Source organism: Microcebus murinus, chromosome 3 (assembly GCF_040939455.1).
Source record: "Microcebus murinus isolate Inina chromosome 3, M.murinus_Inina_mat1.0, whole genome shotgun sequence".
In the NCBI taxonomy this organism is placed as follows: domain Eukaryota; kingdom Metazoa; phylum Chordata; class Mammalia; order Primates; family Cheirogaleidae; genus Microcebus; species Microcebus murinus.
This window is the reverse complement of record NC_134106.1, coordinates 71,649,857-71,674,160: the sequence shown is the minus strand read 5'-3', so window position 1 is coordinate 71,674,160 and position 24,304 is coordinate 71,649,857. Positions and strand designations below refer to the sequence as shown.

Genomic DNA, 24,304 nt, shown 5'->3' with positions numbered 1-24,304 from the left:
GTATTAAAGGATTTGAAACAGTAATTCATGCATAATTATATCTAATAATGGTTTTCTTTTTATTTTTTAAATTTTTTTTACCTACATGAACCTACATTAAAATAATGGTTTTCAACCAGGCAAAGTGCTCTGCTGTTTGAAAATGCTTCCCAGATGATTCTGAGAACCACTGCTCTAGACTGTAACCACTCAACTGAATTTTACTCAATACCTCTTACCTGCCCCTCTTCAAGTAAACAATACCTAACTCTTGCATCGTTTCTAAAATGATTGAGATTACTTTTCCTCCTTAGTTTCCACAATGCATTTTTGGAAATTTTTGGAAAAAGTTTAAATGTTTGGAAAAGTTTTTAAATGAAAATATGAAATCTCAAGTGGATAAACTTTTAAGAAATACATGTCTTTCAAAATTTGGGTAAAAAGTCTGTCTTCACTTCTATAGCCTCTTCTGTTTTTCTTTTTTTTTTTTTTGAGACAGAGTATCACTTTGGTGCCCAGGCTAGAGCGAGTGCCGTGGCGTCAGCCTAGCTCACAGCAACCTCACACTCCTGGGCTCAAGCAATCCTCCTGCCTCAGCCTCTCAAGTAGCTGGGACTACAGGCATGTGCCACCATGCCCGGCTAATTTTTTCTATATATATTAGTTGGCCAATTAATTTCTTTCCATTTATAGTAGAGACAGGGTCTCGCTCTTGCTCAGGCTGGTTTCGAACTCCTGATCTCGAGCGATCCGCCCGCCTCGGCCACCCAGAGTGCTAGGATTATAGGCGTGAGCCACCGCGCCCGGCCCTCTTCTGTTTCTTGAGTGGGCATACTGAAAGGCTATTTCATTTACTCTTCTTTTTTTTTAATTCCAGAATATTACAGGGTACAAACATTTTGGTTACATGATTTGCTTTTGTGCAGTTTAAGTCAAAGTTATAATATATGTGTACCCATCACCAAAATCGTGCGAATTGTACCCATTAGGTGTGCATTTACCTGTCCCTCCCTCCCTCCCTCTCCCACCTGCTTGCTCTATGGAAAATAGTATGGAGATATCTCAAAGAACTAAAAGTAGACCTACCATTTGATCCAGCAATTCCACTAATGGGTATTTACCCAAAGTAAAAAAAAAAATCATTTTATCAAAATGACACCTGCACTTGAATGTTTATTGTAGCACAATTCACAATCACAAAGACGTGGAATCAACCCAAGTGTTCATCAACATGAGTGGATTCATTTACTTTTCTGTAAAAAAATCTTGTTCTAATAAACTATGGACAATGACACTGATGAGACCTGATGTAAAAAAGTATGCTGGCCCAGTTGGAGTCTCTTGGCAATTAGAGACTGGAAAGAGGAGCTGAGGATCTTGATGAGAAAAGAACCTCAAAGGTACAAGCTATAGTTATTATGAGGGAGCAGAAACTATAAGGAAAAGCATTAAGTTTCAAAACTTTCATAAGTTTAATGTTGGCATTGTACATTTACATATTAATTGATACAATTTACATCAGATTTTATAGTTATTCATTTATGCAAAGACATCATTATGCATAGAATCTTATTTAATAAGTGGGAAATCATAAAACTTCTGATCTATACTTTCAGATTTGTTCTATCATGATATTTCTGATAAGGATCATCAACATACCAGTTTCGTCTCTTCCAGAAAGACGTTGTCATTTTATCTAAGAGTTTACTCTGGGTTTTATTACAGAACACAAATTCCCTCAAGCGTCTTTTTCTTGCAGGTGTCTTCTTCCATAATTTTTTCTTATAACCAGCCTGTTAGATAACATTACAAAAACATTAAAAAACATTACATAGGAAACAACAGAAATCTTCACAACTCATAGTTTATAGGCCCAATGGGATCAGGTCCTTCATAGTAACATGTGGTTTCCAGAGCCCAACAAAGGGGACATGGAAAGGAAGGCAAAGAAACCTACCCATTTCATTTTACCTATGATTAGATGAGAATCTAGAAATAATTGGTATGATAACAAAGGGAAGACATAATTTCAATGATTCAAAATTCACAACACTCAGAACTATGAGAACTTTAGTTCAGCTACTTATGGATTATACGAGCTTCTTTGACTGGTGTAGGAAACTCTCATAGTGTTTCAATGGAGAAATGAGATAACCCATATATCTACAAATTTAGGACTGTTTATAAAAGAGGGGACGATCCTTTCAACCTTTCAAACAGTGAGAAAGTTCTATCATTTTATTTTACAGGAAACCAAATCTTTATCTTTAAAGAATTATTTCTTGGTTCTAGGCCAGGCACAGTGGCTCACGCCTGTAATCCCAGCACTCGGGGAGGCTGAGGCGGAAGGATCACTCAAGGTCAGGAGTTCGAGACCAGCCTGAGCAAGAGCGAGACCCTGTCTCTACTATAAAGAGAAAGAAATTAATTGGACAACTAAAAATATATATAGAAAAAATTAGGTAGGCATGGTGGTGCATGTCTGTAGTCCCAGGTACTCAGGAGGCTGAGGCAGGAGGATCGCCTGAGCCCAGGAGTTTGAGGTTGCTGTGAGCTAGGCTAACATCACAGCACTCTAGCCCAGGCAACAGAGTGAGACTCTGTCTCAAAAAAAAAAAAAAAAAAATTATTTGTTGGTTCTAAATGCTCATTGGTAAAGACAAAAAAATAAATAAATAAAAGTAAAAAAATATATATTTTTTTTTACAAAAAGAAAAAAAAATTTTTTAATTATTTGTTAACCTCCAAGTAATAAAAGGGAAGTAGGATTTCAACAATTAGTAAAACTCAAAGGTGGTTTTGCAAAACTGGTGTTAAGCTGCTTTCTAATTATCAGCTACTGTGTTTCCTTGAATAGGATGTGACTGAAAAAGCCCACATTTATGCTCAGGACATATTGTGGGAGAGGACAGAGCAATAATAATTTTTCAGTCACCTTTAGAGGCTGTGATCTCCAGCCAGTCATTATTAAGAGTTCTATGTGAGATGGTTCCTACTCATACATATCAGCAGAGAAAAAAAGCTATAAATTAAAAAAAATCCAAAGTATATGTGGGTTGAATGTTTTGCCATAAAGATTAAGCCACCTGAGAATCCAATCCAAAGTAGGCTGAAATGTTCTTCAGTTCCCAAATCTGAGCCATGTGACTAAATCTGTGAAATCTACTGTGATGAATAAATATGTGCTGAAGTCTGCTGTGCTGCTATAATACTCTAGGCTTAAACAGAGCCTCCAAACAGGTTATTAAACTTAAGGGGTCTCAAAGGTCTTCTGGCAATCAGTAGATAAGTAAGACATGTTAGAAGACCTGAAGTGAACTTGCCTACAGTGAAGATTTTTGCCATTATGAATATTTTGTTTTAAGAATGCTTACATGTTTTCTTTACGTGGATTCACTTACACAAGGAGCTGCCTTCCAAGCCAGTCCTTACACACTACACTATAAGACTCGGGGGATCTGTCAATGAGTAGGCTAACTGAATTCTGCTTCATTTCAATCTGCTTACACTCCTTTTTCAATTAAGTAACAGTGTGAAGACTCACCTTTCTCCTTATCCAAAGGCCAGAGTGAAGTCGAAGAAACCTATAGACGACAGCTTTCACGGTCTTTCTCTTGCCTTTTAGTGTACTGAAGTATGTTACGGTTCTGACTGGCAGCTTCAGGACATTTGGAAACAAGGGGGCCACTCTAAAATATATTTAAAAAATTTCAACTCAGTAATCAGACTGATTAAAGGATAAAATCTGTATCTATACTTAGAAATGAATGAAGCTGGCCAGGCGCGGTGGCTCACGCCTGTAATCCTAGTACTCTGGGAGGCCGAGGCGGGAGGATTGCTCGAGATCAGGAGTTCAAAACCAGCCTGTGCAAGAGTGAGACCCTGTCTCTACTATAAATAGAAAGAAATTAATTGGCCAACTAATATATATAGAAAAAATCAGCCAGGCATGGTGGCACATGCCTGTAGTCCCAGCTACTTGAGAGGCTGAGGCAGCAGGATTGCTTGAGCCCAGGAGTTTGAGGTTGCTGTGAGCTAGGCTTACGCCACAGCACTCATTCTAGCCGGGGCAACAAAGCAAGACCCTTTTCCAAAAAAAGAGAAAAGAAATGAATGAAGCTGCTCCACTGGAATGGAGTTGACTTTTAATATACCATATTACTTCAAATGATCCATGACACTAAGTATGAATATGAAAACCAGCTATCACCAACGGGCAAGCCTTGTAAAATCCACCCCTCAATCCCTATGGAAGAATTTATTCTATTTTTTTTTTTTTTTGAGACAGAGTCTTGCTCTGTCACCCTGGGTAGAGTGTAATGGCATCATCATAGCTCACAGCAACCTCAAACTTTTGGGCTCAAGCAATCTTCCTGCCTCAGCCTTCCAAGCAGCTGGGAACTACAGGCACGCCACCACACCTGGCTAATTTTTCTATTTTTAGTAGAGATGGGGTTTCATTCTTGCTCAAGCTGGTCTTGAACTCCTAAGCTCAAGCAATCCTCCTACCTCAGCCTCCCAGAGTGCTAGGATTACAGGCATGAGCCATGATGCCCAGCCTATCCTATTATATTTTCATCACCTGATTTCTTATCCTTCTGTCCACCAGATTATGAACTCCTTGAGGACTTTATACAATATCAGAAGTGTGTTCTGTTTGGTAGTTCCTGCTGTTGGCTTGTAGGTATATGGGTGTCAATCATATTCTCCCACTCAATCAGGCAAAGTCAGTATAATAAACGGTAGGAAGGCAAAGGGTATCTACTTCTAAGATGTCTTTGCAGGCATGAATATTTGAGAAATTTTGTCTAAGCATCATGTTTACTAAAATATGCCCTACCTATTAAGGATTGTTGCAGTATGCCCACATGTCAGGTTTCTGGCCGATGTCATAAGTCTGGGAGCAGAGGAAACAACTGGTGTCTGAGTATGACTAAAATGTCCAGTGGACAGTGCAGAAATAAAAGAAGCATTTTTGGTGTAGTTTCGATAGGCTGAAGATCCCAAAATATTCAGCGGCCGTAAGATTCCTATAAAGAAAGAAGTATATCTACTTAATATGATATTCCAAAATATGCATCCTGATAATTAAAATTAAGTGATGTATCAAAGCAACCAAATGTTATATATAATTAATGTGTCCTGAACATCAGACTTACCTGTGGAGCTTTCGTCACCTTTATTGAAGAATAACTTGTATACTATAAAATTACCCAGTTTATGTGTACAATTCAAAGATTTTCAGAAAATTTAGAGAGTTGTGCAACCATCGTCACAATATAGTCTGATGTGTCCCAGTTCTATGTCCAGTACCAGGGAACAAAATGTGTGTAATGTTAATTCCCACCCTTGCCCCAGATCTTATACTGTGGTGAGACAGAACTATACACAGTACAACGGCAGATCAAAAACACAAAAGCCTGGACCCTTCCTGGAAGGAAGGATTCATGAAGAAAACAGAAGAAGCACTTGAGTTCCCCTCAAAAAGTTAACAGATCCTTAGAGGAGGAAGGACACATTTCAGCTAGGATGAACAACATAAGCAAAGGCAATGAGGCTGAAACAAATACAGCTGGCCCTTGAACAACAAGCGTTTGAACTGTGTGGATCCACTTATATGTGGATTTTCTTCAATAAAAGTTACACTGAGTGTGCCTTCCTCTCTTGCCTCCCATTCAATCTCCTTCACCTCTGCCACCTGAGACAGCAAGACCAAGCCCTATTTTCTCCTCCCCCTCAGCCTACTCAATGTAAAGACAAAGATGAGACATTTGTAATGATGCATTTACACTTAATGAATAGTAAATATATTTTCTCTTCCTTATGATTTTATTCGTAACATTTTCTCTTCTCTAGCTTACTTTAAGAATACATTTCACAGACCCACTCAGTCAAAACACATACACAAAAAGAATACAGTATACAAGTAACATAAAAAATATGTGTTAATTGACTGTTTATGTTATCAGTCAGGCTTCCATTCAACAGTAGGCTGTTAGTTAAGTTTTTGGGGAGTCAAGAGTTATACTTGATTTTCGAATGTACGGGGGTAGGTGCTCCTAACCCCTGCATTGCTCAGTGGGCAACTGTAGATGTATGGGCCGAGGACCAGACCTGCCACAGAGGCTGAGACTGCTTGCCTGACTATATCAGAGATCCCTTGAGAGCAGCAGTAGGAAATGAGGCAGGGTAGGTCAGCATGCAGATTTCTGAGGGCCTGGATGTGTGCACTGGATGCAGTTCTCTTTATCAGTCCTTCCCAGTATGGCCAGACTTAGTTCATGCCTGCAAATTAGAATAACTCATGGAATTCTCAATTCACTTGTAAATTCTTAGTATGGGGCTCAAAATTGTGCATGTTAAAAAAGTTCCATGGCACTTTGGGAGGCTAAGGCAGGAGGATGGCTTAAGGCCAGGAGTTCAAACATAGCGAGACCCTGTCTCTACAAAAAATTTTTTTAAATTATTAGCTGGGCATGGTAGCACGTGTCTATAGCCCCAGCCACTTGGGAGGCTGAAGCAGTAGGATTGCTTGAACCCAAGAGTTTGAGATTGCAGTGGGCTATGATGATACCACTGCACATCTAGCTTGGGCAATAGAGAACCTGTCTCAAAAAAAAAAAAAAAAAAAGTTTCACAGGAAGATGGAAATGTCCTAGAACTAGGATGATGTGGTGATGGTCACACAACTACCTAAATTTACTAAAAACTCATCAAATTGTACACATTATTTAAAATTCTACCTCAATAAAACTGGATTTTAAAAAACTCTGCCTGAGGCCCGGCATGGTGGCTCACGCCTGTAATCCTAGCACTCTGGGAGGCTGAGGTGGGAGGATTGCTCGAGGTCAGGAGTTCGAAACCAGCCTGAGCAAGAGCGAGACCCCGTATCTACCATAAATAGAAAGAAATTAATTGGCCAACTAATATATATGGAAAAAATTAGCTGGGCATTGTGGCACATGCCTGTAGTCTCAGCTACTTGGGAGGCTGAGGCAGAAGGATTGCTTGAGCCCAGGAGTTTGAGGTTGCTGTGAGCTAGGCTGATGCCACGGCACTCACTCTAGCCTAGGCAACAAAGCGAGACTCTGTCTCAAAAAAAAAAAAAAAAAAAAAAAAAACTCTGCCTGAATCTGATGCTCAGGTCGGATTTGGAACTACTCCACTACTGTCTACTGCATTGCTTTCACCAAAGAAATGAGGGGCAGTGTGATGTAGAAGTGAAGTGCTAGGATTCAAGTCAGATGGTTTGGGTTCATATTTTAGCTGTAATACTTATTAGCTGTGTAACCGTGGGAAAGTAACTTAACCTCTCTGTGCCTCAGTTTCCTCAAATTTAAATGAGGTTAATTATGGAGAGGTAACAGGAACTAAATGAGATAAAACATGTAAAGTGCCTGGAAGAGTGCTTGGCACAGAGAAAACATTTAATGAACCCTAACAGCAGATAATAAAGAAGAGCCATGTGGGGCTTAACAAAGATGGTACAGGCTAAGTATCCCTTATACAGAAGATTTAATACTTGGGACCAGAAGTGTTTCAGATTTTGGATTTTTTTTAGATTTTGTAATATTTGCATGTATATAATCAGATGTCTTGGGGATGGGACCCAAGTCTAAAAATGAAATTTATTTATGTTTCACGTACACCTTATACACATAGCCTGAAGGTAATTTTATACAATATTTTTATTTTTTTTTGAGAGAGCCTCACTCTGTTGATCAGGCTAGAGTGCAGTGACATCATCATAGTTCACTACAACTTCCAACTCCAGCGCTCAAGTGATCCTCCTGCCTCAGCCTCTTGAGTAGCTAGGACTACAGGCATATGCCACCACACCCAGTTAATTTTGTACCTTTTGTAGAGACAGGAGCTTGCTATGTTACTCAGGCTGGTCTTGAACTCTTGGTCTCGGGCAATCCTCCTGCCTTGGCCTGAGATTACAGGTGTGAGCCACCACACTCGGCCAACGTTTTTAATAATTTTGTGCATGAAACAAAGTTTTGACTGCGACCTCATCACATAAGGTCAGGTGTGGAATTTTCCACTTGTGATGTTATGTTGGAGCTCAAAAAGTTTCGGATTTTGAAGCATTTCAAATTTTGGATTAGAGATGCTCAACCTGTGTATGTTAACAGGTGGCAGATAAAGACAGACTATTTAAAACCTTTACTTTTTCTTCTGCATCAAAGATAACTTCCAAATCTAAAAGAGTAGCATAAGCATTGGAGAGTTAGCTGAAATCCAAGATTCGGGAAACTGGGCTCTTAGAAATCAAATAATCTACATAATGCAGAAATTCAAGTCTCTAGGTATAAATTATTTATTTATTTTTTTGAGACAGAGTCTCACTTTGATGCCCAGGCTAGAGTGAGTGCCGTGGCATCAGCCCAACTCACAGCAACCTCAAACTCCTGGGCTCAAGAGATCCTGCTGCCTCACCCTCCTGAGTAACTGGGACTACAGGCATGTGCCACCATGCCTGGCTAATTTTTTCTATATATATTAGTTGGCCAATTAATTTATTTCTCTTTGTAGTAGAGACAGGTCTCGCTCTTGCTCAGGCTGGTTTCCAACTCCTGACCTCCAGCAATCTGCTCGCCTCGACCTCCCAGAGTGCTAAGATTACAGGAGTGAGCTACCACACCCAGCCTAGGCATAAATAATTTAAATCTCAAAGAACTGAAAAGATCTGCATATGTGATGACAAGCCAGATGGTAATCTTTGAAAAATTAAGTGGATTGTAGATAAAAAAAAAAAAAAGTCCCCAACATAGATCATCAGATCTTGGTATGTCTTGGTATGTCTCAAGTAAAACAAAACAAAACAAAACACAAAACCTCAGAAATTCTTGGAAGCAGGCTGGGCGCAGTGGCTCACGCCTGTAATCCTAGCACTCTGGGAGGCTGAGGCGGGCTGGATCGCTCAAGGTCAGGAGTTCGAAACCAGCCTGAGCAAGAGCGAGACCCGTCTCTACTATAAATAGAAAGAAATTAATTGGCCAACTAAAAATGTATATATAGAAAAAAATTAGCTGGGCATGGTGGCACGTGCCTGTAGTCCCAGCTACTCGGGAGGCTGAGGCAGGAGGATCGCTTGAGCCCAGGAGTTTGAGGTTGCTGTGAGCTAGGCTGCCACCACAGCACTCTAGCCCTGGCAACAGAGTGAGACTCTGTCTCAAAAAAAAAAAAAGAAATTCTTGGAAGCCCACTCTTCATGAAGTGAGCAGATATAATGTGGAACATATAAATGAGTAAATACAGGCTCATCTGTCGAAAACCAATGTTAGAATGAATTAATAAATAGGAAGGTCACAGCAAAAAAAAAAAAGTCAACTAGGAGTCCTTATAATAACTAATTTTGGTGTTTTTTTGTTTTTTTCATTTCATTTATTTTTTGAGAGTCAGGATCTCGGTCTAGCACCCTGGCTGGAAAGCAGTGGCACCAATCATAGCTCACTGTAACCTTGAATTTCTGGGCTCAAGCAATCCTCCTGCCTCAACCTCCTGAGTAGCTAGGAATGCAAGCACTCACCACCACATTGAGCTTTTGTTCTCAATTTTTATGAAGGTTCTGAAGCTTCATAAGACATGTCTATCAATCTGCATAAAAAACAAGTGGCCTGTTAACATATTTGTGAAAAGGTAGGAATCAAAATTCAAAGTGATCTCAGTAAGAGAGAAACAGATTGAAACCAACAAGATGAAATCAGGGCTAAACACATTGAAGTTAGAAAAAATGATTACCAGAACAACAGGATGGGTGATCCTGGCTTGAGAGCACTTTATAGGAAAATGACTTGGGGGGGCTTTATCTACCACACCTGGTGGACCAGCCATGTGATTTAGCCTATCAAACCTAACAGAGTCTAACTTAGACTGTTAACAAAAGTGCAGTACACTAATCAGTCCTCTGCCCTGTTCGGCATTTTCAGAGATGGTCATACTCTTGTATGGAGAACACAGATGTTTACACAAAAGAGGTAACATAAAGGGCCGGGAGCAGTGGCTCACGCCTGTAATCCTAGCTCTCTGGAAGGCCGAGGCAGGAGGATCGTTTGAGTTCAGGAGTTCGAAACCAACCTGAGCAAGAGCGAGACCCCGTCTCTACTATAAATAGAAAGAAATTAATTGGCCAACTAATATATATATACAAAAAATTAGCCGGGCATGGTGGTGCATGCCTGTAGTCCCAGCTACTTGGGAGGCTGAGGCAGCAGGATTGCTTGAGCCCAGGAGTTTGAGGTTGCTGTGAGCTAGGCTGATGCCATGGTACTCACTGTAATCTGGGCAACAAAGTGAGACTCTGTCTCAAAAAAAAAAAAAAAAAAAGAGGTAACATAAAACCAAAGTTTTGAAGGAAAAAGATAGGTAGAAGGAATAGGAGGTACAAAAGTGAAGAGGCAAAAAACCCCCCAAAACTTGGTATAATACATGTGGGGAATTACAAATAGCCTAGTGTGCCAAGAATCAAAGGAATGAGAATGAATGGGGGATGTAAACTGCACTGAATGAGGGGTAGGGTGAGTGTGACAGTCTCCAAACCAGTGGTCTTCAAGCTCTTTTGATCCCATATCCCCTAAAAGAATTTTGAAAAATTATGTACCCTTTCATAAATTCTTAAGTAAATCTAAAATATTAAATAGTTTAAATTGTTAAAAAGAATATAATTTCAAGTATATTTAAAATACTGGGCTGGGTGCGGTGGCTCATGCCTATAATCCTAGCACTTTGGGAGGCTGAGGTGAGAGGATTGCTTGAAGCCAGGAATTCAAGACCAGCCTGGGCAAGAGCGAGACCCCTTTTCTACAAAAAATAGAAAAATCAGCCAGGTATAGTGATATACATCTGTAGTCCCAGCTACCTGCTACTCAGGAGGCTGAGGGAGGAGAATACCTTGAGCCCAGGAATTTGAGTTTGCAGTGAGCTATGATGACACCAACTACACTTTAGCCTGGGCAACAGAGCAAGGCTCTGTCTCACAAAAACAAAAAGAATTCCTGACATTTAAAAATAAGCTGTTACATCATTCTTGGAAATGTTTTCAATGGAATCTAAATATCATAGTGTGTCGATAACTGCTTGCATAATCTAAATAAAACAAGAACTATAAATTCAAGTAGATGAAAAATAAGAACTTCTTTTCACCAAATGGCACTCCAAATAAAGTAAAAAAGAGAAGCCAGAGAGGGAGGACACTGGACACATAAAAATGAAAAAGGACACATATCCAGAATATATAAAGAACTACTAAAAATGAATAAGACAAACAACCTAATAGAAAAATAGCAAAATAAATGGCTATTTCATAAAAGAAATTCGAAATGCCAATATGCATGTATAAACACACTAAGGTTCATTACCAATCAGAGAAACACTTATTTAAACCTTTGTGAGATACAGATTGACAAAAATTTGTAGGTCTGACAATACCAAATGCTGGTGAGGATGTGGAGCCTCCACTGCTGGAGTAATAAGCATTTCACTGGGGAAAACAGTTTGGCAATATCAGGCAATGCTGAATATATAATAGTCTCTGACCCAGCAATTCCACAGCTAGTTTTACACACACATACACATACACACACCCCTTAGACACACTATTGCACTCATGTACAAGGACACAAGGTCAATCAGCTTTGCACATAATCGTCCCCAAACTGGAAACACCCAAATAAACAGAATGGAGAGTTGTGGAACAGTCACATAAGTAAATATCATATAGTAATAAGAAAGCATTACAGCTACTAAATGAATGAATCTCACAAAATAAAAGAAGCCAGACACTAAGAATACACACTATATGATTCCATTCATGTAAGTTCAAGACAGGGAAAACTAAACAATGTTATTGAGAGATGCATATAAAGATACTAAAACTACTATAAGAAAAATAGGAAATGTAATGCAGTAATTATAAAAATGAGAAGAGTTTATGTTTGGGGGGGAAGTAGGGAATTTTGATTGAGGAGATGCAGAGGGTAGGAGAAGGGGCTTCTGGTAGTGCTTATCTACCGTGTTTCCCCGAAAATATTATTTTCCTTATATATTTTTTTATATTTATATTTATTTTTCCTCAAGAAGACACCCTAGAGCTTGTTTTCAGGGGGTGTGTTATTTTTTTTTAAGTACAGTACAACAATCTACATTGATTCAAATATAGTTAAGTCGTCTTCTTCTGGAACATCATCATAACTCTCCAAACCCCAAAATTCCATCCTGAATTACTTGCAACTCTATTTCCTTTAGAATCACTGGCCCCAATCTCTCATGTCCAGCATTAGAGTTCTCGTAGGGCAGATGAGAAGGGCTGCTCCTCTTCTTTACCACTCTGCAATGAAATGCATGGGTTGTGCAGATACACTGTGTAGGTTCGCCCATCACCAGGTCTTATTTTCAGAGTAGGGCTTCTATTGTGCAAATGCTTAGAAATCCTGCTAGGGCTTATTTTATGGGTAGGTCTTATTTTCCGGGAAACATGGTATGTCTTGACCTGAGTGTTACACAGGTGTCTGCTTTAGAATTGTTAAACCATTCACGCGTGTTTATATAAAATTTTCTTTATATGTATATTTCACACACACAAAAATATCACACGTAAAAACTCTAGTCTAACAGGAAAATTTACATCGTTGCTTTTTTTCTTCTTGATCTTGTTATTTCTTGTCTTTTCCCACAAAACTTTATTCTAATTTATTTCGTGTGAAAGCAACTTACTGATCATCCTATTGTATTTGAATGATTTTTAACATTTGCAACAGTACTTAGCATGTCACTCCTGTTTTCTCTCTCAGTCAAGAAACCCTTATGCGGCTGGAAGAGGTTGCTCATGCCTGCAATCTTAGCACTCTGGGAGGCCGAGGCGGGTGGATCGCTCAAGATCAGGAGTTGGAAACCAGCCTGAGCAAGAGCGAGACCCCGTCTCTACTAAAAATAGAAAAAAATTAATTGGCAGAAAAAATTAGCCGGGCATGGTGGCACATGCCTGTAGTCCCAGCTACTCGGGAGGCTGAGGCAGCAGGATTGCTTGATCCCTGGAGTTTGAGGTTGTTGTGAGCTAGGCTGACGCCACAACACTCACTCTAGCCTGGGCAACAAAGTGAGACTCTGTCTCAAAAAAAAAAAAAAAGAAAGAAAGAAAGAAAGAAACCCTTATGTCAGCCCTTTGCCAGGGGCTGTAATTATAAACAAATCAACCACAATCCACGATAGCTACACACGTTGAGTTTCACACTTCATGCTTACTATGTGCTAGGCACTAAGCAAAACGCTTTACGCTCATAAACTCATTTAATCTCTAGGTAGATGGTTTTATCCCCAATTTACAACTGTAGACACTAAATTTGCAAGAAACTAAATAACTCTCAAGGTCAAAGGTCGTGAATGCCGGGTCCTAGCTTCTAAATCAGAAAGTTAGGAGAGACTTTTTCGGTCTCCCTCGGCCCCCTCTGCCTCGGTCTCCAGGTTGCTTTCTAGGGAAGGAGGAGCCGGTAAGGAAGCGGGTAAACTCAGGTTACACATGCCAGCGGGCACGAGTCCGGGACCCCGGTGCGGGCCGCCGGTCACGCCGCCGCAGAGAAAATTCGGAGCAACCCTCTGGCCTCAAATAATGACTTTTTCCCTCCTGTTAACCTCCAGTCTAAACGCTCAGTACATCGCGTGCCACTACCCCTTTCTGCGAAAATAAAATGGAGCGTATCGCTCTCCACTGACCTGAAACTGCTCTCACAGCACCGGCAAAAGCAGAGGCAGCCATCTTGCTCTCCTTGCCTACGGCGGCCGCATTGGGTTTAAAATCACCACAGCGAAAGTGAATAAAGGAAAAGCAACCGGGGTGGAGTCAAAGGAGAGGAAAGGAACAAAGGAGTGGCTAACTCAACGTTTATTGAATGCATACTACATGCCAGGTTCTCTCCTTTGCTGCTGTAAAACAACTGCCTATAGAACAGTGCCTGGGATATAATAGGTTTGCAAAAAAAAATTTTTGAGCATGTAACTGAAAGATCTTTTTAACGTACACAAAGGCCCAGTGTGGTGGCTCACACCTGTAATCCTAGCACTCTGGGAGGCTGAGGCAGGAGGATGGGTTGAGGTCAACAGTTCCAGACCAGCCTCAGCAAAAGTGAGACCCGTCTCTACCAAAAATAGAAAAAAATTAGCTGGGCAACTACAAATAGAAAAAATTAGCCCGGCTGGTACACGTCTGTAGTCCCAACTACTCGGGAGGCTGAGGCAGGAGGATTGCTTAAGCCAAAGAGTTTGACGTTGCTGTGAACTATGATGACGCCACAGCACTCTAGCCGAGGCAACAGAACAAGACTGTCTCTAAAAAAATAAATAAATAAATAAAAGTAAAGTACACAACATACTTACAACAATTTTTTTGCTCCTTTTATTAATTTGAGAGAATAATACTTGTTAAACTCCCCAAACTGGAAGACGTTATAATAATTTAATGAAAAATAGTAGTATTATTAGAAATCGTTTTGGAAAAAAATTGCATACCAACTATAATCAAATGAATGTAAATATCCTAAGGATATCACACATACACATATTCTTAAAAATCAGTAACACTGTCCTTTGGTAGGTAGAACAGCATCTCAACTCTCCCTGAACAATGCTACATTCCTTATTTTATTCCTGAGAATTAGTGATCATACATATTCCTTCTGATGTTCATCCAAACAGGTGAAAAAAACCCAACAACGAAACTCTCTCTTCCACCCCATTGCCTTAGAGTCTTCTCCGTAGAGAAAATCTAGAGCTATTCTATGCAGATATGATATACATTATTGACTGGTTGGAATGGGTAAGAGTCAATCGCCTGGTCTCACGGAGTTCACATTTAATAAGAAGACAAGCACAGAATAAAAATAAAACAAGGCAGATAAATGACTCATTTGAGCACTAAAAACAAGTTAAGGAGAGTAGGCTGTGATTGGAGCAATCAGGAGATGAGGAGGTAGATTATAAGATGAATCTTAAGCAATGGGGAAGATTTTAACAAAGGGAAGAGCATTCTAGGCAGTTAAGAACAGTAAGAGCTGGCTGGGCATGGTGGCTCACACCTGTAATCCTAGCACTCTGGGAGGCCGAGGTGGGTGGATCACTCAATGTCAGGTGTTCAAGACCAGCCTGAGCAAGAGTGAGATGCCATCTCTACTAAAAATAGAAAGAAATTAGCTGGAAAACTAAAAAAAAATAGAAAAAATTAGCTGGGCATGGTGGCACATGCTTGTAGTCCCAGCTACTCGGGAGGATGAGGCAAAAGGATTGATTGAGCCCAGGAGTTCGAGGTTGCTATGAGCTAGCCTGACACGGTGGCACTCTAGCTGAGGCAACAGAGCAAGACCGTTTCAAAAAAAAAAGAACACCAAGAGCTAAGGTGAAAAGAGAGGGAACCAAGACAGAAAAACATAGGATTTATTCAGAGCAGTGGTTCTTAAAATTTTTGGCCTCAGAATCCTTTTGCACTTTCAAAAATTATTGAGGATCTCAAAGAGCTTTTACTTATATTGCATTTACTGTATAGGAAATTAATATTGTGAAAAATTAAAAAGTTCTTGTGTCAGTTTCCTATTGTTGCAATAACAAGTTACCATAAATTTAGTGGCTTAAATGACACAAATTATCTTATAGTTCTGTAGGTCAGAAGTCCAAAATGGGTTTCTGAGTGCTAAAATCAGGGTATTCACAGGGTTGTGTTCCTTCTCAAAGCTCTAGGGGAGATTCCTTTTCTTTCCCCTTTCCAGTTTCTGGAAGCTGCCTGCATTCCTTGGCTCATAACCTCTTTATATCCTGAAATACTGCAGTTGCATCACTCTGATCTCTGCTTTCATTGTCACATTTCCTCTGACTGTCCCTTTTGCCTTCTTCTTATGCTCATGACTCTTGTGATTACACTGGGCCCACACAAATAATACAGAATAACGCCTTCACCTTGAGAGATTCTTAATGTAATCGTTATGTACAAAGTCCTCTTGTAAGGTAACATATTCACGGGTTCCAGAGAGTAGGAGAACATGGACATCTTTGGGGAATCATTATTCTGCCTACCACACATACTAGCTTAAAAATAACAATTATAAACCCATTACATGTTAACATAAATATTTTAATGAAAAATAACTATTCCAAAAAAAGGGGTGGTGGTGGTGTTGTTGTTTTGCCTTTCTGCAAATCTTTTTAAGGTCCAGCATTAAAAAAAAAACACCTGGATTCTTTTGGAGCTAGCAGAGTCAACTGGGACAACGCTAACTTTATCCTAAAAAAAAAAACCAAAAAAAAAAACCACCTAAATTCTGAAATTTGCCTCTGCATTCCATTTCTTGCAATATTATATGTCAGATAGGCTCTGGTAAATTCTAATGGATAATTGTGAGATAATGAGAGGAAAAAAGGCAAATACTATCTTAATATTATTATAAAAGTAGTTTTCATCTTATAGACCCCCCCTGAAAGGGTTTTTGCCTCCCCATGGGGTCTCTGGATCACACTTAAAGAACCTCTGAGATGGCTATACATCAGTTTCTCAGATATAGGGTATATAAGTAGATGATGAGCTTGAAACACTGTTGTTGCAATCAATCTCCCACCTATGGTAGTGGCCACTTTGAGTCTCAAAACACCCACATATGCTGGAAGGGTATGTTGAGACATTTGTAAAAGCTATTTGAATTAACAGTGGGAGTCACTGCACCTTTTTGAACAGGGGAGTGATGTGATTTAAATTTCTGAGTTACTTTAGTAGAGTTGTGATTTATTTTAAAGTAAGAGTACTCATATCTTGTAAGTAGATGGTGAGGGTTAAAGACTTGGTTAAATAAGGGGTTAGAAACTATAGAAACCAATTTTGAGGTTTGAGTTTTTTTTTTTTTTTTTGAGACAGGGTCTCTTTCTGTCACCCAGGCTACAGTGTAGTGGCATCATCACAGCTCACTGCAACCTCAAACTCCTGGGCTCAAGTGATCTGCCACTCTGCCACAACCACCCAGAGTGCTAGGATTAGAGGAGTAATCACTACACTCTAGCCTGAGCAACAGAATGAGACCCTGTCTCAAAAAAAAAAAAAAAAAAAAAAGAAAGAAAAAATGAGAGACTGCTGCTCTGGAGGATAAGTGATAGAGACATGAAATAGAATATAATACATTACATAGTACCCTGAAAAGCACAGGACACACACAACTAATTATGTGATTTTTAGGTAACTTTCTTTTTTTTGAGACAGAGTCTCACTCACTCTGTTGTCCAGGCTAGAGTGCTGAGGCATCAGCCTAGCTCACAGCAACCTCAAACTCCTAGGCTCAAGCAATCCTGCTGCCTCAGTCTCCCAAGTGGCTGGGACTACAGGCATGGGCCTCCATGCCCGTCTAATTTTATATATATATATATATATTTTTTTTAGTTGGCCAATTTAATTTCTTTTTAGTTTTAATAGAGACGGGGTGTCTCAGGGTCTCGCTCTTGCTCAGGCTGGTTTAGAACTCCTGACCTTGAGCAATCCTCCAGCACTCCCAGAGTGCTAGGGTCACAGGCGTGAGCCACCGCGACCGGCCAATTTTTAGGTAATTTTCAAATCCATCTCTCTATTTTACAAATGGGAGTAGTAGTGCAGTTTCCTCTAGAGAGAATACCATATTGTAACAAATTATCTAGTTAAGACTTGAAAATATTTTACAAACTCAATAGAAGATATACAAGTTAAAATATTAATACTACACTGGAGTATACATGGAGTATTAATACCATGTCCAATATTTAACATGTTTTATTTTGATTATAGACTTAAGTGGAACAGTGCTGCTGCACTGACTTCCTTATATTCCAACTCATCCCACAGATCACGGCCAAAATTATCTTTCAAAAATGAAAACTTGGCGGAGAAAGCAGTGTGGTTTAATCTGGAAGGAGCAGAAGCTGTGGAGCTCAAAGCATCTGAGTTCCTATCCCTGCTCTGCCGCTTGACAGGTTTCGCACAGCGGTCTCTCCAGTGCTCTTCACCATCCAGTCTCCAGCAATCAGGATGACTCGCTGAAGAAGGGCTGTCCCAGGAAACAAACGCGCAAACTGAGACAACTGCACTGTTTACGTAACTTTGGCCAAATCGATTCCTTCTTACGCAGTATCCAGCTTACAGAGACGGTTAAGACGCTTTCTTGCTTTAACTCTTTGAAGAGTTACAATTATCCGTTTTTTGGGCGCGAAGACCAAACTTGAACGCCCTCGTTTCCGATCCCATTCACCTAGTAACCTCCGCACAGGGCAATGAACCCTTAGCCCGAGTGCGACCCGGAAGGAGAATCCGCCCTTCCCACCTCCTTCTCATGAATCTTCTGGAGTTAGCGTTTCCGCAGCCAGGACAGCGCTCCAACGCAGGAGCGGCCGGGTTGTGGGGCGAAAGAAGGGGCTGCGCGTGCGCAGTGGCGCTGGCTGCCCTTCCGGTGCGCCTGGCGCGGAGAGGCGGCACAGACGTAGGCACGCACACACGCACGCACGCTTTCTTTTACTCGCGCCGCCGCAGCTGCTGCCGCTTACTCCAGCGGCGCCGTCCACTTGACCGATATGCTGCGGGCCTGTCAGTTATCCGGCGTGACCGCCGCCGCCCAGGTGAGTGCGGGCGCTCCCCGAGACAGCGCGTGAGGAAGCTGACTTGGGACAGTAAATGGGAAACGGGGGAGGTTTTGCCGCTACCTAAGGCCCCAGGACAAAGGCGTGTCTCGGGGCCACCTTCATCGCAGGAGGCCCGGACAGGCCTGTGTGGCAGCTCGCTTTACTGGGGTGACTTGAGGATTGTTGAAGTGGGGTAGGGTGTGAAGAGATAGCGGGGAGGCGCGGCTTCTCGGACAGGTCACCCAATCAGTTCCGCGCTGCCCCACTCAAGGACCAATCCTGGCTGCGGGCGTCCGAGTCGCCGGTTGGGCGCGCGATAGGTTTCCAGTGGTGAAGGTCGAGAGGGGGAGAACTACAGTTCCCAGCAGGACTTGCGTAGCCGTGGCTTGTTGCATCTTTAATAAGGAGGTGCCTGGACTACTAGAGAGAGTCCTCATTTTAGGGGTCAAGGCTGTAATTATTCGGGAAGGCCTGCCCTTCTCTTCGTAGCTGAGAACATGTCTGGACTATTCTTAGGCTAAGGAGAAGCGAAAGATTGTCGTTTATGGAGCTCAAACTCCTGGTACTTAAGGAAAGAAGGGAGTCATGACCTTGGGGCTCATTTCTGAGATTGGGTTGGGGTTCTGTGTCTTTAGGCACTAGGACAACTTTGGCTGACATTCAGGGAGCCTTGGCACCCCAGTTACAATTGTCAGAATAACTTTCTAAAATTGAAAATAAAAAACCTGTTTCCATTGCTCGCGATTTTCAGAAAATTGGTATTCTGACAAAATGTATACTGAAAAACAGGTACTGTGACTTAAGCAGTAATTCAGAACAATTCCTAGGCATAGTGACTTTCAGATCATAAAAGTCAAGCTTTGTTTTTACAAGTTTGCTTGACTCCTTATTTGTTTCCAGGGTAGGAGAAACAGCCACTTTAATAGGAAGGGGAGACCTGTATTAGTTTTCTATTGCTACTTAACAAAACCCACAAACTTAGCAGCTTAAAAAACCACCCGTTGATTATCTTACAGGTTTTGTAGGATAGAAGTCTGAGCATGGATGATCTGGGTTCTCTGACCAGGGTCACACAGGCTACAATCAAGTATTCTTCATGCTGTGGTTCTCATTTAGAGATCAGGGTCCTCTTCCAGGCTCATGCAGTTGGCAGAATTCAGTCTCTTGCAGCTATAGGATTGAAGTCCCTGTTTTCTTGCTATTAATAGCTCTTGGTATCTAATGCTCTCAGCTTCTAGAGCTGCCTTCAGTTCTTTACCACAAGGCCTCAACGGCCATTCATAACTTGGATGGTTCCTTTTGTTGCAGGCTACCTGTACAGCGTTATCTCTCTGACTTCACAATCTTTCTTACTTCCCTGTCTTTGCTCTCTAGACCCATATTTAAAAGACTTATATGATTAGGCTAGGCCCACCAGGATGACTTGCTTTTCGATTAGTTCAGAGTCAACTTTTTGGGATCCCAATTAGGAAATAAGAAAACTAATTAAAACTTTGCAATAAAATAAGAACTTTTTTCTAGCTCTCAGCCAATATGTCTAAGCTTCCTGAAATTTCTATCTTGTAAAATTCATTGGTTTATTCTGTCTCCTCATTCTGTAGCATTTGATATTGCTTTTGAAAGTCTCTGTACTTTTGGCTCTCCCATGTAATAACTTGGGTCCCATCTTACCCTTCATCTCTCTCCTCATTTTCCTTTAGTGAGTCTGCTTTTTCCTTGTACCTCTAAACACACCCCTTCCCATCTCTTTATATAGTCTCTAATTTGGGATTACATCAACTCTGAGAACTTTAATCCCTAAGGAGATGACTCTCTTGACTCTCCAGCCTCCTCTTTTTAGTTTTGTACTCAAATTTCTAAAGTCTATTTTTTTTTTTTTTTTTGAGACAGAGTCTCGCTTTGTTGCCTAGGCTAGAGTGAGTGCCATGGCGTCAGCCTAACTCACAGCAACCTCAAACTCCTGGGCTCAAGCAATCCTGCTGCCTCAGCCTCCCGAGTAGCTGGGACTACAGGCGTGCGCCACCATGCCCGGCTAATTTTTTCTATATGTATTAGTTGACCAATTAGTTTCTTTCCATTTATAGTAGACATGGGGTCTCGCTCTTGCTCAGGTTGGTTTCGAACTCCTGACCTCCAGCAATCCGCCCGCCTTGGCCTCCCAGAGTGCTAGGATTACAGGCGTGAGCCACTGTGCCCGGCCTAAAGTCTATTTTATTTTTTAGAGACAGGATTTCACTCTGTTGCCCAGGCTTGATTGCAGTGGTGTGTTATAGATCACTGCACCCTTGAATTCATGGGCTCAGACAATCCTCTCACCTCCACTTCCAGAATAGTGTGCACGACCATGCTTGGATAATTTTTTTATTTTTTGTAGAAATGGTGTTTTGCTATGTTGCCCAGGCTGGTCTTGAGCCCCTGACCTCAAACAATCCTCCCTCCTTGGCCTCCCAAAATGCTGAGGTTATAGGAGTGAGCCACCATGCCTGCCCTGAAAGTCTTGTTTGATTTTGTCAACTTATCCAGAATATTACATTTGTCAATATTCTTTCCACTTCATCAAACCCCATCATCTTTAATGTCTTCTTGCTTTTACCATTTCTCTCCTAGAGTCTTTACATAGTGGCTAGTAAAGGCTTTTTAAAAAGCTAACATATAATGTCATGCCCTTCAGTGGCAACCCTTCACGTTCAGAATAAAACCTACAGGCCCTCGATGGTCTGACTCTTTTCATATTTCATTTTTCTATCTGCTTCCAAATCTGTTCTTCTGGTAACCTCCAGCACATGCCTCACTGCCTTTTTAGTTGGTGTTTCTTTTGCCCTAAACTTTTCTTGTGTATATGTGTGTGTGTATCACACACACATATATACATACACATATATATAAAGATTTATTGTAAGGATTACTCATGAAGTTATGGAGATTGGCAAGTCCAAAATCTACAGTGGGTCTGTTAGGCTAGAGACCCAGGAGAGCCAATGGTGCAGCTTCAGTCCTCAGGCCAGCAGCCTAGAGACCCAGAAGATTGGATTGTGCAGCTTCAATCTGAAGGCAATCTGCTGGAGAACTCTTCCTTGCTTTTTGTATTCAGGCCCTCACCTGATTGAATGGAACCCACCTACATTATGGAGGGCTATCTTATTTACTTACAGTTCACCAATATAAATGATAAACATCTTCCAAGTTGGCCCATAAAATTAACCATCGCAGATGGTTATCTACCTTATTCTTTATGTCTGTGCTCATCATCCCTAAAATTGGTATTCAGTAAAAATGAATTCTGTTTTCCAGAAATATGCTTTAGAATTCTGATCCTTCCTTATTTCCCATTCCTTCCTCCCCCGAGTCCTAACTCTTTCTTCTCTTAATCCCAGTATTGATTGCATCACCAGGCCCCACCTTTTTTAGGTGGGCATTGAGTTTGGAGGACCTGGGCTTTCAGCCTAGGTCAGCCCTCTCCCAAACTTTGGATTTGGAAGTGGTTGTTTGCGTATGCAGTAGTCTTTCTGCTTGTAAGTTGAAAGAAGAGGAAGAAGCATTATTGTTCTTGAGGATCAACCAAGGCAGCTTATTTAACCAAGACCAAGTTTAATAGCCTGACTAGTTTTGGATTGAACTTGTGTATGAACATGAGCTATCATCTTCTATAATTCTTTCTTTCTGTTAGGGTTATAAAACAGTATGTTACTCAGTAATAGAGATAGGTGGCCAACCACACTTGCTAGAAAGTAGTTTAGTAGATCATGAGGCATGCTGTTTGCCTCTGTCCACACTAAAATCTTCTTCATTATTGCTCATTTTCGTACTTCTAGGCCAATGGCTTTCAAACCATTTTGAAATACATCTTCCATGATAATTTAGTACACCCAAGTAAGAATATATGAAATATATTCACACATATATGCAGGGAAAGCTAGAGAAGTTCCTGCTTTTGCCAGACTGATTAGTATGTGTCATTTCTGTCACTGAAAAGCACTTTTTCTCCTAGATATGTAATGTAATTATACTGAAAGATAATGGTGCTTCAATGCCCAACTTAACTGGATTTTGGGTCGGATTTACTTTTTAACCTTAATGCATGATTCTTTTCTTTTTTTTAAGATTGATTTTTTTTGTTGTTGTTCCTTACAAAGTGAAAGGATTGACTTTCCTTAGAACTTAATGCTTGATTCTTATAAAATATTTTAAGTTAACTGTAGAAAGAGATAGTTCATTGCATACTAATTTGAATTTCAAATGTAGAACTGGCCATTAACTTCTGGGTACCTTTTGTTTGTGTGGGAGAAATCCTTATGACAAAATGCACCAAAATGTTGTGAGTTACAGTATTCAGCAAAGTCTGTAGATGATGAAATCTGGAACCTCTAGTTAGGGGTTCATATGAGGGGACTTTGACTACTTGTCTCCATTTCCAGGTTATGCTGGATTGTGGTTTCTTAATAAGTTCTCACTTCAGTTTGGTAGAGCTAAGGAATAGATGGTCTGTGTAAGAACATTACATGGGAATTGTATGTTTTCTCCTGCTTTTTTTGGTTTGGTTTTTGTTTTTCAAAACCTTATTTCTGCAGGTTAGAAGCAACAATACTAACCTTATAACATTTATTACAAGGAGAAAATATTTTTTAATTAAAATTTGTTTTCCTACATCAGATGGGTAATAATGTCAACATCGTGAAAGGTTCGAAGGAAGTGCATCTTACAAATGCATGTGAAAATTATCATGCCTGTGAACTACAAAGGATCACATTTTTTAAATTTGTCAAGACAAATTGCTTTGAAACAGTATCATTTTTCCTATATCATAGGTCATTATTAATAAAAAGGAAAAGGACAAAGAAGTAGCCAATATTTTGTGTGTCGAAGTAGGATATTTAGGTTATATTAATAAAGAGAGAGTATAGCTTGGTGCTTAAGAAAGAGAGCTCTGGCCGGGCGCGGTGGCTCACGTCTGTGATCCTAGCTCTCTGGGAGGCTGAGGCGGGCGGATTGCTCGAGGTCAGGAGTTCAAAACCAGCCTGAGCAAGAGCGAGACCCCGTCTCTACTATAAATAGAAAAAAACTAATTGGCCAACTAATATATATAGAAAAAATTAGCCGGGCATGGTGGCACGTGCCTGTAGTCCCAGCTACTTGGGAGGCTGAGGCAGTAGGATTGCTTGAGCCCAGGAGTTTGAGGTTGCTGTGAGCCAGGCTGATGCCACGGCACTCACTCTAGCCTAGGCAACAAAGTGAGACTCTGTCTCAAAAAAAAAAAAAAAAAAAAGAGAAAGAGAGCTCTGGAGGCAGACCTTTTATTTGACAATGTTTTTATACCAAAAGCACAAGAAGCAAAAGATAAATTGGACTTCATTAAAATTTAAAATTCTTGTACATCAGAGGGACATTTGAGAGTGAAAAGAATGACCTGAGAAGTCTGCTGTTAGTAAGAAATTCAAATTAAAAAAATTTTTTAAACCAGAACAAGTGTGCAAAAAATAGTGAAAAGAAAGAAAATATTTTAAAATCTTATCTGATAGGGGTCTAGTCTCCAGAATATGTAAAAAATTCATACAACTCACCAACAAAAAAGGCAACCCGAATGAAAATAGGCAAAGGACAGAGGCAACCCAAATGTCCATCAGCTGATGACTGGATAAACAAAATATGGTATATCCATATAATGAAATATATTCTGCTATAAAAAGAAATAAAGTACATGTTACATACATGATAC

At 40.5% G+C, this 24,304-nt stretch overlaps 2 protein-coding genes and 1 pseudogene across 12 annotated transcripts in view; 1 reads left to right on the top strand and 2 right to left on the bottom strand.

Annotated features, from left to right (window-relative positions):
- Window positions 1-1,427: 1,427 nt before the first annotated feature.
- MRPL35 (mitochondrial ribosomal protein L35) lies at window positions 1,428-13,773 on the bottom strand. Its single transcript, XM_012774320.2, has 4 exons — window positions 13,693-13,773; window positions 4,820-5,009; window positions 3,524-3,668; window positions 1,428-1,772 (listed from the first exon to the last, which is right to left on the bottom strand). Exons 1-4 carry the CDS (start codon window positions 13,733-13,735, stop codon window positions 1,584-1,586), a joined length of 567 nt encoding a protein of 188 aa, XP_012629774.1. The 5' UTR covers window positions 13,736-13,773; the 3' UTR covers window positions 1,428-1,583.
- A 3,998-nt stretch (window positions 13,774-17,771) lies between these two features.
- The window catches only part of IMMT (inner membrane mitochondrial protein), a 45,265-nt gene continuing 38,732 nt past the window's right edge, over window positions 17,772-24,304 (top strand). For 9 of the 11 annotated variants that reach the window (XM_012774318.3, XM_076000948.1, XM_012774315.3 and 6 more), the window contains exon 1: window positions 17,775-18,588. In XM_012774318.3, the coding sequence (XP_012629772.2) occupies window positions 18,544-18,588 (45 nt within the window). In that variant the 5' untranslated portion in view covers window positions 17,775-18,543. Of the gene's footprint in view, window positions 18,589-24,304 lie in introns of all 11 variants that reach the window. The other 2 variants (XM_076000949.1, XM_076000947.1) reach the window with 2 other exon arrangements.
- Window positions 23,236-23,333, bottom strand: LOC142870409 (uncharacterized; annotated as a pseudogene).

What these genes read in the sequence shown, in the direction of transcription:
- MRPL35 (XM_012774320.2), bottom strand. Translation starts at nt 13,735, where the DNA reads ATGGCTGCCTCTGCTTTTGCCGGTGCTGTGAGAGCAGTTTCAG. An exon ending in TGCTGTGAGAGCAGTTTCAG is followed by an intron (nt 5,010 to 13,692) that starts GTCAGTGGAGAG and finishes CTTTCTTTATAG; the next exon opens with GAATCTTACGGCCGCTGAAT. An exon ending in ACTGCAACAATCCTTAATAG is followed by an intron (nt 3,669 to 4,819) that starts GTAGGGCATATT and finishes AATATATTTTAG; the next exon opens with AGTGGCCCCCTTGTTTCCAA.